At 38.8% G+C, this 16,294-nt stretch overlaps 1 protein-coding gene across 1 annotated transcript in view; it reads right to left on the bottom strand.

Annotated features, from left to right (window-relative positions):
• Nucleotides 1-628: 628 nt before the first annotated feature.
• The window catches only part of SNX10 (sorting nexin 10), a 38,596-nt gene continuing 22,930 nt past the window's right edge, over nucleotides 629-16,294 (bottom strand). The window contains exons 3-7 of the mRNA XM_065628972.1: nucleotides 15,950-16,036; nucleotides 12,427-12,527; nucleotides 11,737-11,835; nucleotides 3,239-3,454; nucleotides 629-2,783 (exon numbers count right to left, since the gene is read on the bottom strand). Of these exons, the coding sequence (XP_065485044.1) occupies nucleotides 2,705-2,783; nucleotides 3,239-3,454; nucleotides 11,737-11,835; nucleotides 12,427-12,527; nucleotides 15,950-16,036 (582 nt within the window). The 3' untranslated portion in view covers nucleotides 629-2,704. The remainder of the gene's footprint in view (nucleotides 2,784-3,238; nucleotides 3,455-11,736; nucleotides 11,836-12,426; nucleotides 12,528-15,949; nucleotides 16,037-16,294) is intronic.

Below are 16,294 nucleotides of genomic sequence, written 5' to 3'. Positions count from 1 at the left end.
AAGAAATCATCATAAAAATGAGAATATAAAGTTATAAGCAAAAAAAGTGAAGCTTTTGGGTGCAGAACTATTGCAACTAGATATAAATTAGCAATAGTAATTAGATGATATTATAAACTAGATATTAGCCTCTTTAAAAAACTAGAAGGAAATATCAGCAATATTCAAAACTAAAAAATTAGAATCAAAGTACCAGTGATCAACTTAATCAAAATATATTACATAGTGTTGGGGAAAAAAAAAAAAAAAAAAAAAAAAAAAAAATCACCAAATCACTGAAGTCACAAAAGACATTAAAAAATAATTTTTTTTACATTCAAATTTCTAACACATTTAAATGTTCCAAATTAAACAATGTCTTAAAGCATTTATATGCAGTTACGAACAGCTGATACAAAAAGACATACTAGAGCACAGAATACTTTTTCTTCTTTAATAACAAAAATTCCAGTAGCACTAACTATACCCGCAACATTCAAAAATAAATATTTAAACAAATTTCTCTGAAAGCTGGAAAGAAAGTTCTGTTATAGCAGTCTTAGAATTTTTTGAACAGAGTGACAAAGTAAATAACAGAACAACAATAGAACTACTAGAAAACAAATATTTATTTCAGAAACGTCTTCATTTGTGAAACAGTCACTGACATACAGATAAGCTCCTAGAATTTTAAAAAAAAAAAGCGCCATAAAGGCTCCTAAAACTTTATATTTCTGTTATTTTCATCGGATATTGAGGACTTGTTAGTAGGCCAGAATTGTAAAGTGCTTCAACAGTTTAGCTCAATGTTTTCGAACAAAATAAAAAACCACTAACCTGACACTGTGTTAAATAAACACACTAATATTTTTCTCAGACATTATTCCAGTTTTGTTTTTATATTTTCCCCATCTTTTAAATAAATTTGCTAAACATTTTTCTTGTAATGTGCCATCTTTAAAAAAAAAAAAAAAGTAGTCAAGTAATCAAAACCTCTGCCTGGCAATAACAGCTATTTTTAAAGCTACTTTCAATGATAACTTGTTGCTTTAATTAAATGTTATCACTTTTACATTAAAATAGCTTCGCTGCTAACTGGCACACAAGCTGAGAAGGTAAATATATCTATTTGTGCAATTCAATAAGATCAAGCAAAAAGAAACACGGATATTTATCTTATAAAAGTGTTACCATCAACAAAATACAGTGGCTTAAAGTAATTACCTAAGAGATGTTATCCTCAGGCTATTAAAACATGTTTCTAAAATTACACAGATTCCCAGCTGGATGCTTTAAAAAAGCATGCCTACACACGCCTGTGCTAACCTTTATTAGCTGGCCATTTAATAATCTATTGTTTCTGTAATTCACAGGTTTAAAATGCTCCTCGTTTGAAAAATCTTCACTGAATTCTTTAAAAAAAAAATTACCTATCTATATATAGTTATATCTATTTCTAGGCTGGTAACTACAGCACTGAAGTTCATGGGAGCTTTGCTAGGGTGACCAGACCCCCGAGCTCTTTTTAATAGCAGTTAAATGTCAAATATAAATACAACACCACAGTGAAACATACTCCTTTGACAGAATCTGGGACAAGACACTACGCAGCTGCTGTTAACAATAAAGAACAAAACTGGCATTTAATCAAAATAAATGTTGGTGCTTACAAAGTTGTGTTCAAGTCTGCCTTTTGTTTGTGAAAAAGTCAATATTCCAACATGTTAACTACAGCCACAATGAAATCAGCAGCTCCTGTTAATCCCAAATTGTGGAGAGGTCCACATCTGTACAGCGTGTTATAGCTATGTGATTACCATCATCTCAAGAGATGGAGATACTCTCCATTTCAGCTGCTAGGCTAAAACATCTCTCCTGGCATCTTCAAAGATAGGTGCCTAAAATAAACCTTCTGAAAATAAAATCCTGGCTCTAGTGAGGTCGATGCAAAATTCAGCCACTGGTTTCAATGAACCTCATCCGGGATTTTCGCTGGGAATGAGTATCCTTAATTCCCTGGGAACAGAGAATCTCCAGCAAGCCTAGAAGTGATGTCATTTTTATTAATATTTCAAACTTCTAAGCAACCATGCTCAAGAATTTTGGCCTTCAGTTCTTATGCATGATAAGACCAAGCTTTCCATAAACATTACAGAAAGACCAGAGGAAGATATAAATATATCTCAAATTGTCAGCAGCATATAGTTTGTACAAATGTTGTTTTGCTGATGTTGCTGAGCTACTTTAAAAAGTTAATACCTTGCAGGGTGTGTAATTTCATCACCAATGTCAAATGACTTCTAAAGATGAAACTTCTCTGATGCAAATTACAAAAAGATGCTTTGAATATATTTGATATGAGATACCAACTTTTAAGCTAAGGAATTAAGTTATTTTCCAGATTAAAGACATGCACTAACTAAGGGAAATATTTTAACTGCCACATATGTCAGTAGAGGATGACTAACCCAATACTGAGATTTTAATAGTCACAAAAACCTAAATGTGATAGGTAGCATATAGACCTGAATCAAAAAACATAATATATCAAAGAAATAGTATCAAGGTCTGTTTTTAAAATTTTCTAAGGACATATGGTTGCATTGACAACACGCTTTTTAGATACGTGTTACCAGCTGGCCATGTTTATGTGGTACAAGTAACCAGTAAACAGAGTAGAAACTGCTTTGTACTGTCCTTAAGATAGCAATACTGGAATGATTTTTCATGATTCTTCAGAAGCTGGGCTTGCTTTACAGGCACATGAAATGCTGTCATCACTGGGTCCCAGCCTGGAGGATGAACTGCAGAAAGGAGGAGAGGGGGGGAAAAAAAAGGGAAAAAAAAAAAAAAAAAAAAAGGAGGAAATTGGTTTTCACAACACACTCAAAGCCTGAGTAACAGAGGAGAACTTTAATTATCTCCAGTCACAAAGAGAGACAGGAAATTTGGACTTTTAATTAGCCATTTGGAGTGCAGTTGGATATTTTTTTTAGCAAGATAATTTAAACGCGAATAATTCAAGTCTGACTAAATGAAATTCACATAATCAGAATGCAGATAATTGAATTTCTACTGCATTCATTAATTCAGTGTGGAGGTGTGTGTGAAGACTTCTATGATGAGCTGTCACAGCTCAATAAAATCTCAGTCAATTAATTTTTTCATTATCTTAGTATTACATCAACAAAAAAGTGAAGCATGCGCATGTGTATGTATGTATATATAATCCCAGAAAGTAAGGAAATACAGAAATCACCTCTCTGAGTCAGAGTCCACGTCGTTTTTTCCTTTTTTTCTCTCTTCGTCTTCTATAGGAAAACGCCTGTTCAAGGAGGCAAACTTATGAATCGCATCAGCAACAGAGTATTTGGTCTGTCCAGATACACAAGCCTCCATATCCTCTGGGCTTAGCTGAGTCTGTAAGAAGAGGTGAAGTCTACTGTCTGACAGCAATAATGCATCTTGCAGGATCCTGGAAAAATTTTAAAAAAACCCAAACAAACAAACAGATGTTTTTATATAGATACACATACATACAGATATTCTAAAGTGTTTTACCAGAACAAATTCTAGATGCTGCCCTGCTTTTAAGTTTTCAGATGAATCCTGACTCAGGAACAGAAGGTAATGAACATATTAAAATGATTAGGTGCGTGTTGCCTTCTTATTACATTATTTGGAATTTTAGGTAAGTAAAACCACAAAGCTAATAGTTAGGCACATCTGCTATTAGAAGAACTTCAAGGACATTTCTTCCATTTAACCATCTGTTATTACCACATGGATCAATTAATGATTTTTAGGCAGTTGAAGGCATATACTCTTATGAAAATTTGGTGTCCATTCAAGAACTCTTTTTTTAAATACTAAGCTTTTCTAAGAATTACAAATGACCTCTTTTTTGGTGGGGTAAAGAAGTGTGTACAGAGAACTTCAGACACATGCAATGTCAGGACTCTGAAATACCAGTAAACAATAGAGCCAACATCACCAAGAATCATTTACGCTTGTACAAATACGTGTACATTTAATCTGGAGTGAAAATGCCGATACTGAACACTGATTTAAAAGTACTTGCAAAATTTTTCAGGGAATGTTAAATACTACTTAATTCCAGCTATTCTTTTCAGAAGTCCATTTTAATTTAAAATACATATAAACCAAAGATTAAGTCTTCAAATAAATTCAGCACAGAGTATTTACTTAACATCACGTGAGAGTAAAAATACCATACATTCTAGTAACACAAAGTTATAGAGATACTTTTACAAGGACTGAGAATTGAGGATCAGCATTATTACTTTGAAAAAAAAAAAAAAACGAACTTTGCTGCAACATTTCTCTAAGGAAGGAATTATATAATACACAAACCCCAGAATGATTAACAAGAGACTCTTTTGTTTATATGCATATGTAATTTTACTCATGTAATAAAGTCATATCAGAACCTATGACCATGCCAAACAGTGCTCCACAGAAAATTATTAAAATATCTTTAAACAAATGAAAACTATTAAAAGTTAATATTTACCTATTTCTACCTATTTGGGTTACAGTTATTACCAAAAAAGTCATTGTTATGCAACAGGAAACAAGAGATGATGTTAATTTAAGAACTAGTACAAGCAGAAAGAAATATTGCATTCTATAGGTACTCTGACTAAAATGAAAAGTATAACTGGTTAGTTCCTTCTCTCAAATAAGATTAACAGTGTGTTTGGATTGTAATGTTTTAAAACACAAATATGTTCTGAAAAGTGTTCTCTAAAGAGGCCGACATTACACTAATGTTTAATAAATATACTGAAGGATTTCTGGCTTCATCTAAGACTGTAAAAATCTGTCAAATCAAAAAAAGTAATAAGAGATGTCTAATTGAAAATGTGGGATATTTGTGTACATGCACATTTCATTTGTCTAGGTAAACACACACACAGTCTCTACCAAATAATTCAAACTTTGACACCTTCCAATGAGGAAATGTCTGCAGTGGCCCTAATGATCTACCAGGTGTGTTTGAAATTCAGTCTCAGAAGGACCAGATTTCGCTGAAGTTCAAAATAAGCACACTTTCATACCCACAGAAAGCCTTTTTAATATGTTCTAAATTCTCACAATTTACTTAAAAATAAACATAGCAAATAGACATCTGAAAGAAAAAAAAAAGAAAAAAAAAATCAATGCATGCAGTGTGTTAATATACAAAAAAACCCCTTTGCAGTCTAAAAGAAACCAGGAAATGCTGCGTAAAAAAAATATTCAAAACACAGAATTTACAGGTCTATACACCTTGACAGCAACAGCTTCATGAATACAGTTTGAAAAGCCATCATTCAGTGGCCACTAAAAGCGGATTTCAGCCTTGATTCTTGATAAACATACATTCCAAACAAAGACAAACAGCGCAACAAAAAGTAAAAGAAAAAGTAGCATTCCACGCGATAAATCCACGCTTATAGTTTGTGCACTTGGGGGAGTAAATACTCCTTCCTCTTTTCTTCCTCTTTAGAAAAAAAAAAAAGAAAAACAACATGCTGGAGTTTTATTGTAGAGTAAATAGTGTTACTGTTTTTCCCAGGCTTATGAGCACAACGAGTGGATGCACATTTCTGCAACTTTAACACTTGCGTATCTAATACCAAGTAACCCAGCAAAAGCCAAGACATTAAGTTCTGTGGATGGCATTTAGTTTCACAGATTTTCCTCTTGCCGTACCTTCAAAAGTTTCCTGCCACCCAGCGAAATCACGAGTAACTAACTGTTCATGAGATTACGCTACACTTACAGCTCTGTTGCTGTTTGAAATGTATTTTATTTTCTTTATAAAATAATGGGTAATCTTTAAAATTGATTTTAGATGGTTTGAGGCATTACACCAGAGAAGTAGTGAGCACTAATGTCAATGATATTGGACACAAATTCATTTTAGCTTTATTTCATGTCCAGTACAATTCTGCTAAGCCTTGAACTGTTAAAGCACTGTTATTAACTCAGCAGTAACCTAACACATGGAACAGCAAACAAAAGTGATAAGAGTACAGACTGATCAGGACCTCAAGGCTACTGTCCTTTTTCTGCAGCTATAATTCAATTTCCAATTTTACTTTACATTGGACTCATTATTTCACAGTAATTTTCTTTTCTGTTTCACAGTGCCATCTGGAGGTGAAATGAGTGAAGAGAAACCAAGGCACAGAAATAGAAAGATGTTCATAAAGCTAATCACATGCACATATATATATATATATATGTATGTTCACAAAGGGGGGAGGCACCAAACACTCAATGCCTATTTTGCAAACCAGTCAAAACCATCCTGAAAGCAAACATATGAACACCTTTCACCCAGTCATACCCGTGAAGCATTTCTTCTTTCTTTTAATTAAAAAACCCCCCAAACAACAAACTTCTGCTTTTCCCACCCTCTCTGAACCAACAGGTTAGATTGCTTTTTAATTGCATCCTTCAAGCAATCGAAGTGAAAAAGAAATTCTGTGCTACCCATAAGCGTTATGCTTTCCTGTTCAAAATACTTCTTTTTCAAGGAAATAACCACACATTTGTCTTCACATGTTACTAGTAGCATTAAGTGCTGGCACAGCAGTTGCTCTCCAGGGCTTTTGCTGTCCTGGGGACTTACTGATGTGAAGGGCTCTACGTTTAAAAAATATATTTGGCTCCAAGGAGTTTACAAAAAAAAAAAAAAAAAGAAAAAAGAAAAACTACAAAACTCCACCTAACAAATTAGAAAGGCAGGGAGAAAGGCAGAGTGTCATAATATTAATACTCAGATGTCTTAGCAGAGGCTGAACGCGTGCGCAGTTTCCACACAACCAGTAGCACTCACAGTCCTTCTCCAACAGCTTTATTACAGCCCATGTCAGTGCAAAGCTGCGGCTACAGCAATGTAAATCAGCTCTCGCTGCTGTCGTGCTAATGGAAGAGTCATGGCTCATGGTGATAATTCCTATAAACTGACTGGCCATATTTGAGAGAACAACAGATTTTCTATGCATGCCTGGAATAAGAACGAAATGCTGAATCCTGCAAGTCTTGGTCCCATCAGTAGTCATTACTTGTCAGAGATCTCACTCCTCCCGGCCAGATTGCTTACATGCATAATTACTACTTATGTGATTAAGAGGGCTGCAGGATAAGGCTCTACATTGGAATTAGAGATAATAAAATATTTTTTTATTCATGGCCACCTGAATCTTTGTTTGTAAGCTTTCAGTAAATGCTTGTGATCTCTAGACCCTTAAAGAAGCAGGGCCGAGAAATGTCACTTCACAACCAAAATAATTAATATAATTTTTAAGGAAGTGCTGGATACTATACGAAGAGTATTTCTCCTTCCTTTTGTTCCAGTAAGAACATTTACAAAAGACAAAACATGTGTTTTGTCTTATTTGGACAAGGTCCAAAATCTGGTTTTCTTCAGCATGATTTTATTAGGTATATTATACACTGTTCTGCTGGAGAACAACATATGGCTGAACAGTACAACTTAATCCTAACTAAAGATTTCCTGTGTCTACTGTAACCTAATACAATGACAGATGCACACTTGCATGTGTGTGGAAGGTTAACACTCCGATTTTGTTTTCGACAAATTTACTCTGCCCATTTACATCATATAATGAGAGCAAGGGAAAGAAAAAAAAAAAAAAAACAACAGAGACTGAGAGGCGGGGGCTGATGGCCTGTGCTGGGGTGCCCTCTATTGAGCATCCAGCCCCTCAGCCCCTCTCCCAAATCCACACCAGACAAAGCCCCAGTTTCCTCTTAAAAAAAATAAAAAATAAAAAAAAAAAAATAATTAAAAAAAAAAAAATCAAAACACCCCTGCATTTCCTCCTTCATTTTTCATAAGGGGGGAAACGTTAGTTATGGGAAACAACTGGGAAGCAACTGTTGGTCACCTGATAACGCATACATTTAAGAATGGATTAAGCGACACGCATCTGATAGGCGTTATTCCCTCACCAGATAGGAAATACTAGCAAGGCTCCATTGGAAAGAGGCAGCCATCACTCTCCTGAGGAGATCCCACCTGCCCCACAGCCACTGCGGCTCTCGCCTGAGCCCTGGCAAGCCCCTGGGAGCCCATCTTCCCCTCTCCACATCCCTGAGAGGGCACCCGGTGAAGACACCTCTGGGAGAGTCCTCTGACCCCGTACCAGCTCCTGCTTGTGGGACTGTGGTAGGGAACCATGGAATAGTCTGGGCTGGAAGGGACCTTCACAGGCCATCTAGTCCAACCCCCCTGCACTGAGCAGGGACATCTGCAACTAGATCAGGTTGCTCAGAGCCCCGTCCAGCCTGGCCTGCAATGTCTCCAGGGATGGGGCATCCACCATCCTTCTGGGGAACCTGTGCCACCCTCATTGTAAAAAATTTCTTCCTCATGTCCAGCCTGAATCCCCCCTCTTTTAGTTTAAAACTGTTCGCCCTTGTCCTGTCACAACAGACCCTACTTAAAAAGTCTGTCTCCATCTTTCTTACAGACCCCTTTTAAGTACTGAAAGGCTGCAACAAGGTCCCCCTGGAGCCTTCTCCAAGCTGAACAACCCCAACTCTCTCAGCCCGTCCTCATAAGAGAGGTGTTCGAGCCCTCTGACAATTTTTGTGGCCTCCTCAGGACCCTTACCTCTGTGAAGGTAAGGAGGTATGAGGAGGAGGAGGGCAAAATCCCAGCCATCTCCAGAGATCATCTCTGCCTTAGTCAGCCAAGATTTGCATGGCTGCTTTGGCACCAAGTGATCCTAACACACAGCCATCCGGGAGCAGCAACACTGTGGATGCCCTTGGTCTCCTGTGGACCCCAGCGCTGCATTTCTCAAAACTCCTAGTATGTCTTCCATCCCATCACGAACTGCATATTTGAAAACTAATTGAAGACTAATCCTTTTTCCTGAACCACGTAATTTTTTGGGATCCAACTATACTCAACAAAAAGCTGTCACTGACTGCATCTAACTTCATTTAAAATGGTTTTGTTAACTAGTTTTCTAATAAGCAAGTATGGCTGATCTTCTGTGAAGGTAATCTAAATCCTGAAGTTAAACCTGTATAGCTACAAAGGGATGAAAGCAAATATGATCTTACAGAACCTAATATCAAATAGTGTTTTAATTTTTATCTCCAATCTAAGAATAAGCTTTTCCTCTGAGTTTACAGACATCCGCAAAGGCTACTTACCAGGAAAAACACATAATTTTCCTTATTCTTACAAAGTAATTCATAATTGAAAAGGGGCTAGCTGACTTCCGTTAATGCAAATGGGCTCTTGAAATATTAAATTATGCCTAGATAAGAAGTGAGCTTTACAGGTCTTCATCACTCAGAGATAATAACCTGTAAGACAAGCAGGTCTTACCTTACATTTGTGCCGTAAAGCCAAATCGAAATGGGACACCTGTTTCTAGATCTCACCAAACTCTAGAGCTTTGCTTTAGTTACCAGATGTTTGTCTAATTCTCACACTACTGCGTGCAGCACAGGGAGGCTTCACAAAGTCTCTAAGTATGCACCTTGCCCCGTGCCAACTCCTTCTGGAGTGACGCAAGGAGGAGGACAGGTCCACATAGGCTCGAATCCCATTTCTTCCCACTGCCAGAAAGAAACGCCAGCGAGGCTGAGAGTTTGTGCACAGTGATTGCTGTTATTGCTGGGGCAAACAGAGCACTCGGCTTTGCAGTTCTGGCTTACACTACCCCAAGCAACTACTTTCTTGTTCCGTTCCCACCCTCTTTCTAATATATCAGGAAGGTGCTGCTTCCCCTGGCATGGCCAAACTGCAGAACATGCAGCATTCAGACCTAGAGCTTTACTAAAGTCAAGTGTGTGTATGTCTACACATGCACACATTTGTTAATGAGTCCCACAAATTCAATTTCAGAGAAAGAAATCAGAACCTTTGCTTCAGACTCATTAAAAAAATGGGATGGAAAGCATCATGGCAGCCTAGCTGAGCCAGTAAAAAGATCCTTTCTGAAAGCAGCAGTAGCACAGAGATGCCAGCCGGCAGAGGGCAATGCTACAGCACATAAGGTGCCAAGACAATTCATCACAACAACTCTGTCTCTGAAAATTCCTTCCAACTATTTCCCAGGGCTAAGAGAAAGCTGACACCTTTCTAAACAGCATCCGAGTTCAAACATTTAAATCATTACCTTACAAGAGAGATGCCTCTTTTCCCACTCCTGGACTAAGAGCAGCAGGGTAAAACATTCCATGTGGCGTGCATATCTTCTGCTGTCAGTATCCACTTAAGCTACAGACATCCACAAAAATGGAGAGTGGGAATGTGTTTTAAGAGAATCTACCTCTCTGTTTTGCCTTCTGAAGCACAGACAGCGCTTGTAAGTATTTTGATGCTGAAATACTCTACCTTGTTACCAGATTGGCCTCTTTGCCATTTTAAAATGAGAGTTGATATTGGAAACGCAGCACAGTTAAGCTACAACAGCTCAGATCCAGGGACCTGAACCAACACTCCCCTTCGTATGGCCATTAATATCATTGCCTCTAGAAGCACAGTCACCCTATTTCACTATTCTTCTTTCCTGAGGTGCAGAAAAAAACCCCTCTGACTCTTTTCTGCTTTCCCTTCCCTGTCTCACATGCCTTCAAACAGTATTTATCAGCTATCCTTTTGGCCACAGATCCTATAACTGTATATGGAACATTATTCCTGCAGCAGTCAGTTCTCCCTGATTTCATCTGTTAAGCCTAACAAATACACCTCAGGACCAATGATTTGTTGTCTGGTAGTGAGGCTTATAATTATAATACACTGACCGGAAAAAATAGTGGGTCCAATATTCCTCTACCCACTGACCACAAGGCTTAAAGCCTACTTAAATGATTTGCCTTTTTTCCTTTGCTTATGCAGTTCTGATTCACGGAAACATTGATACTGAAAGAAGACGAATAGCCTCTACTCACATTTTTTTACCATGCCCTTAGCCCAAGCCGTAGCTAAAGAGAGCCTGCAGATGTGCACACAATTCCTGCCCCCGCAGCTGTGAGCAGCCTGCTCTCACACCAGCAGTGCTAGGGTACAACAAGAACGACAAAGGAGGCAGAAAATTACACCAACAGGGTCTCTGCCACTGCAGAAGGTGAAGCAGTTACAGCAGTGGGACTGGGGGATGCAGAACTGAAACTCATTCAGCCCTCCCTTGTAACACAGGTCAGGCTCTAGCTAAGTCTGATGAATTATTCTATACAGATTGCAGCTGTAATGAAAATGGCCACAGCTGCCAGAGCTTGTTTATGTTAGTGGGACTGGTAAACAAAGTAATTGGCATTATAGGAAATATCTGTGTGAGGAGATCTTGCTACAGAATGCTCCCAGGGGTTTAGCCCACAAAGACATTGATTTTCCGTGAACATAAAGAAGGAGAGTTTCTTTGCAGGAGAATATCTAGCTCATTCTTGAAAGCTAGAAATAAACATCAGAGTGAAAGATCTCCCAGCCGTAGTACACAATTGGAAAGTGACATAAATCCAAAACCACTATAACCAATGCAATGAAACACAGTGGAAAAGCCCCAGTTTAAGTTTTCTTATAACCAGAGCTGAAGTCTCATGTATGAAATATGACTGTGCAAATAAAAAATAAAACCAAATGTGTAACATGTAGAGATGGCCACACGGTGGCTCTCAAGCACCAGAGATTAGCTATTTTAAACCAGAAAACTGATGACATCATAAAAATGCCACATCTCTAGGATAGGCTGTACTTACTTTTCCAGGAATTCTTGCAGGCCCTGTCGGCGATGGTCCACATGATGAGGATTGTTCATATTGAAAAAGGGAGTTTTAGATGGCAGTTCAGGTAGCTGTCTTTATAAACAAGAAGCAAATACACTGTTAAAACCAAACGTGAAACAGTGGAGAAATATGCAATAAGCAAATGCCAACCCTGAGCATGTGAAAAATCTCAGGTCATGTTCCAGCAGCTCATGAAATCGAATTTGGGAACATAAGGTTGAGAAACCAGAGGGTTTCTGACACACCTCGAAGGGAAAAAACAAACTAATCTGATTTTTCTGGTCCGGTTGTTAAGCCTGCGTGCCTGGCTGGCTGGGTCCCTTATAATCCTTGCAGAACCTAAACACATCCTAAAAATGCAGAGAGAAGGTACATACACCTACACTGGATTGCCATTTCTGCTACCTGTGCATAGCAAAAGGAAACATATATCAGATCTGTTACAAATTAGAGGGGGCCTCACCAAACAAAGGCTATCAATACAAACCACATTCTTCTGGGTTTAAAGCAGAGAAAAATGGCTTGTACAGGATAAACATGTGCTAGTAAGAAACACAGGACACTTTCCAGCTCTTATTTCTATAATTCTCAGAATTAAGATGAAAAAGTCCTCCCCTTCCATGACTGACAGATTATTAAACAGCCATATGTAAAGTTGCTCACATAAGCACCGCATTGCTCTGAAGCCTCTGCCGAAGCCAAACGAATTCTCGAAAGCGTCGTCTAACACAGGATGTTTTCCTTGTAAAGCACATACTGTTTGTCTGTTGGGAAATAAAAAACACATTTTACTTTGTAAATCAGCTTAAACTAAAGTACAGGCATGGTATTTAAAATGCAGCCAAGATGCCAATCCCCCAAACACCAATGGAAAGCTTGACATTAATTCACAATTTAGGTTAAGGACTGTGCTTTACCTCAGGCAGGACTACTGACAGTTTCTACTGCTTCTTAGGGAAATATTTTTCATAACTTTTTTTTTTTCTTTTTAAAAGCAAGGGATCTGGATTACAGTACAACTTGCAGTAACACAAAAAAAGATCTCAGAAAAAAGTTTCAGCAGATAACGCCAATCTTTGCAGGGGAAAGAAAAAAAAAAATCACGTTTAGCTATTCTGGTTATAATCCTGCAAACAGTTAGCTACATAGAGTTCTTCCAGTGTGCAATTATACCTAAATCAAATCAAAGAAACCAACGTGACTGCTCTCCACAAGTAGCAGCATTTGGAGATTTGCCCACAGAACACTATTAGTCCACTACAAAAACGCCAATTCATCAAAAGAGAAACAATTCACAGAAATTGGATGCTTTTGCCAAATTTTCCTGTGGAGTGTACACTTAGATGAAACCCCACCTCCCAGACAGGACTCCATTATAAATCTGCCTGCAATCCAACCCACTTTCAATCACCTGCCAGGAGGCACAACCCCTGCACAGCCACACGATGCAGATGGTAGGAGGCCCAAAGATGCCAGCTTTTTGGAACAGGTGAGTATCTGGGATACCGCACAGCTCAAGAAGCCAAATGCTCTAGGAGCTGGGCAGAGGGGAACCCAGCTGGTCTAAGAGCCTGTCAGACCTAAGATTTTGAACCCATTAAGAAGCCTGGATGGTGTGGTGGTTGCAGTCCCCCCAGACCACTTGAATACCAGGGCAAGTCAGGCATGTCAGAATCATAGAACGGTTTGGGTTGGAAGGGACCTTCACAGGTCCAACCCCCTGCAATGAGCAGGGACATCTGCAACTAGATCAGGTTGCTCAGAGCCCCGTCCGGCCTGGCCTGGAATGTCTCCAGGGATGGGGCATCTACCACCTCTCTGGGCAACCTGTGCCACTGTTTCACCACCCTCACTGTAAAAAAATTTCTTCCTCGTTTTAGCTTAAAACCATTACCCCTTGTCCTATCACAACAGGCCTGGCTAAAACGTCTGTCCCCATCTTTCTTATAGGCCCCTTTTAAGTACTGAAAGGCTGCAACAAGGTCTCCCCAGAGCCTTCTCTTCTCCAGGCTGAACCACCGCAACTCTCTCAGCCTGTCCTCATAGGAGAGCTGTTCCACCCCTCTGATCATGTTGGTGGCCTCATCTGGACGACCTCCAACAAGTCCATGTTGGGGAGAACAATTCCCATTATGCCAGTGCAGTGAGTCAGAGCATGGAGGCACCTCCTCTGTGCTCTTGGAGCCCATGATGTGTGGGGAAAGACCTCTCCTTCTGCATGGAAAGGTTGTGACTATGGGTCACTCCTGACAGCCCGGTGCACCTGCGGCTCCCTGAGAGGGGCAGTACCAGAACTACATGACCTGAGAAGTTCTGGACATAGACAAATGGTGGAAAATGCCAGACCATCGCCTCATCCTAAGTGTGGCCAAAGTGGAAAAAAAATTGACAAAAGCCAATGTTCTATAAATAGCGATCCTAAGCAAGGCCTGGTGAGCTCTCCAGCGCCACAGCGAGATGTCACTGTGCATCCCCCTTCGAGGCAGAATGCCGCCCAGAGTCGCCTCACAATTAAAGGATGCCACAAAGTCGTGGGCAAAGATAGATTTCTCAAGACTCAACAAGCACCTGTTGAGAATGCCGATGCATTAAAATGAGTATTTCACTAAACTTGAGAGGGAAATTTTGGTCACAGGTATACCTCCACATATACTCAAATATCCACGGATTAGTACATGACTTATAAATTTGTATGTATGTGTTATCATCTATATACCTGTGTGCATGCCTATGTGTATGTGACTTGATTTATCTCTCTTTAAGTGAAGTGTGATCCTCGCCATCTTCAAATACGTAATCAAGTTCCTGTTTTGATTATAATAAATCCCATTGAATTGTTTTAAATCACTTTATTAATCAGCTGTTGATTAAGTGCTATTTAAAAATCATATATTAAACTTGTGATCTACCTCAACAAATTTCAAATTGCTGCTAAATAAAAACTGTAAAAAAACTCCATCCATGACAGATGGCAGGACTGACCTAGAGCCTTGGTCTCTGAGAGCCCTGGCGTTGTGCTGGTAGGAAGGTTTATCAGATTCAGAGATGCTCAGTGCTGAATCAGATAGCACTAGGTCTAAATGACATAATCTCCAACTTAACAGTCACCAAGAAAGCCAGTTATGTAATTATATTCAGAAGCATCAATGCCTGTGAAACAGTTATACTGCACCCATCCCGCCAAATTTACAAGATTTCTATTTACCAGAAGTCAAAAATATAATTGCTTTGGAACCAGTACTTAAGCCACATTGCAAAATGTAAGTTTCACAGCCCTGATTGCCACACAGGAGAGAAGTACTTGTCACGATGGACGTTTAATAAGCCATCATTTGACTGTTTGCTTTCATTAGGCTGAATGCTTAACACTCCCACACAGTAAGGAAATGCTTTCAGTCTTGTGCCAAGCATTAACCATGTAACTCAGTCCTCTCAAATTCTTCACCTGATACTTGATATACTTCACAACTTTTTTTTTTTTTTTTTTTACATTGCAATTAAAATCTCTGGATCTAGATTTGGGGAATTAGGATAACTCCTTCCATACATCATCTACTAAAGAAGAATAATCAACAAAACGAAATGATGTATAGGACAGATTTAAGACACACAAGAACCACAATTCTAAGTGCACTCCCATTAACATGTGGGTAGCCTACAATCACAAACCCAAATGTTGTTACTTGATATATCCAAGTAGCACTAAACTAGCAGAATATGAATGTCAAGGTACACTAAAAAACCACATTGCAGCAACCAAATAACTTGGCAAAAAGAAGAACTGAGGAGAATTGAAAGTACAAATAACCAGATAACTACTTGAAAAGAAAGTTATTTTCCATTGAATACCTGAACATCAAAATTCTTCTCTAATGGTGAGACATCACTATGACAGTCTTCTAGCTGATAAGTAAAGCTGAGAATATCACTGTTGCAATACATTACGGAGTGCACATGTGAACACAACACCAAGTTCAACACCCAGCTTTGCTAGACCCACCACATGGCTTTTGGCCAACACACCTTACCTGTTTCACTGCATCTCAGTCATTAAAAGGAGAATAATATCCTCCAGCCTCCCAGAAATGGTGTAAAGAAATTCCATTAGTACCCCAAAGAGAACCCTGGCTTGGATAGAAACAGCAGTAAGAGCCCAAAGAATCTGTACTGATATTTTTATACTTACGTGAATAAATATCTCATAGTCTATATAAGAATGCCATGAGTCTTCTTTCTGTGTCCTGGGGTCTCGCACCAAGACAGTTACAAATTCCTGCAAACGCATAATTAAAAAAAAAAAATCAAGTAATTAATTTCAGAAGACTAAGGCAGCCTGAAAGACACTCTTGAACAGATGCTCTGCTGTTTCACAAACTACTGTGCTCAGATTAAAAGCTGAACTGATGTTTTATTGAATTTTGCAACCCTGTAAAAGGAGAAGCAAAAAGCAATGAATCATCTGAGCTACACCACATGTCCGGGAAATTCCTTACCAAATTTCTAGCTGAAAAGGAGTATTTCAGATTAAGTA

The sequence above is a fragment of the Caloenas nicobarica genome, chromosome 2 (assembly GCF_036013445.1).
Source record: "Caloenas nicobarica isolate bCalNic1 chromosome 2, bCalNic1.hap1, whole genome shotgun sequence".
NCBI lineage: Eukaryota > Metazoa > Chordata > Aves > Columbiformes > Columbidae > Caloenas > Caloenas nicobarica.
Note: the sequence above shows the minus strand (reverse complement) of the source record. Positions and strands in the feature narration are given on the sequence as shown.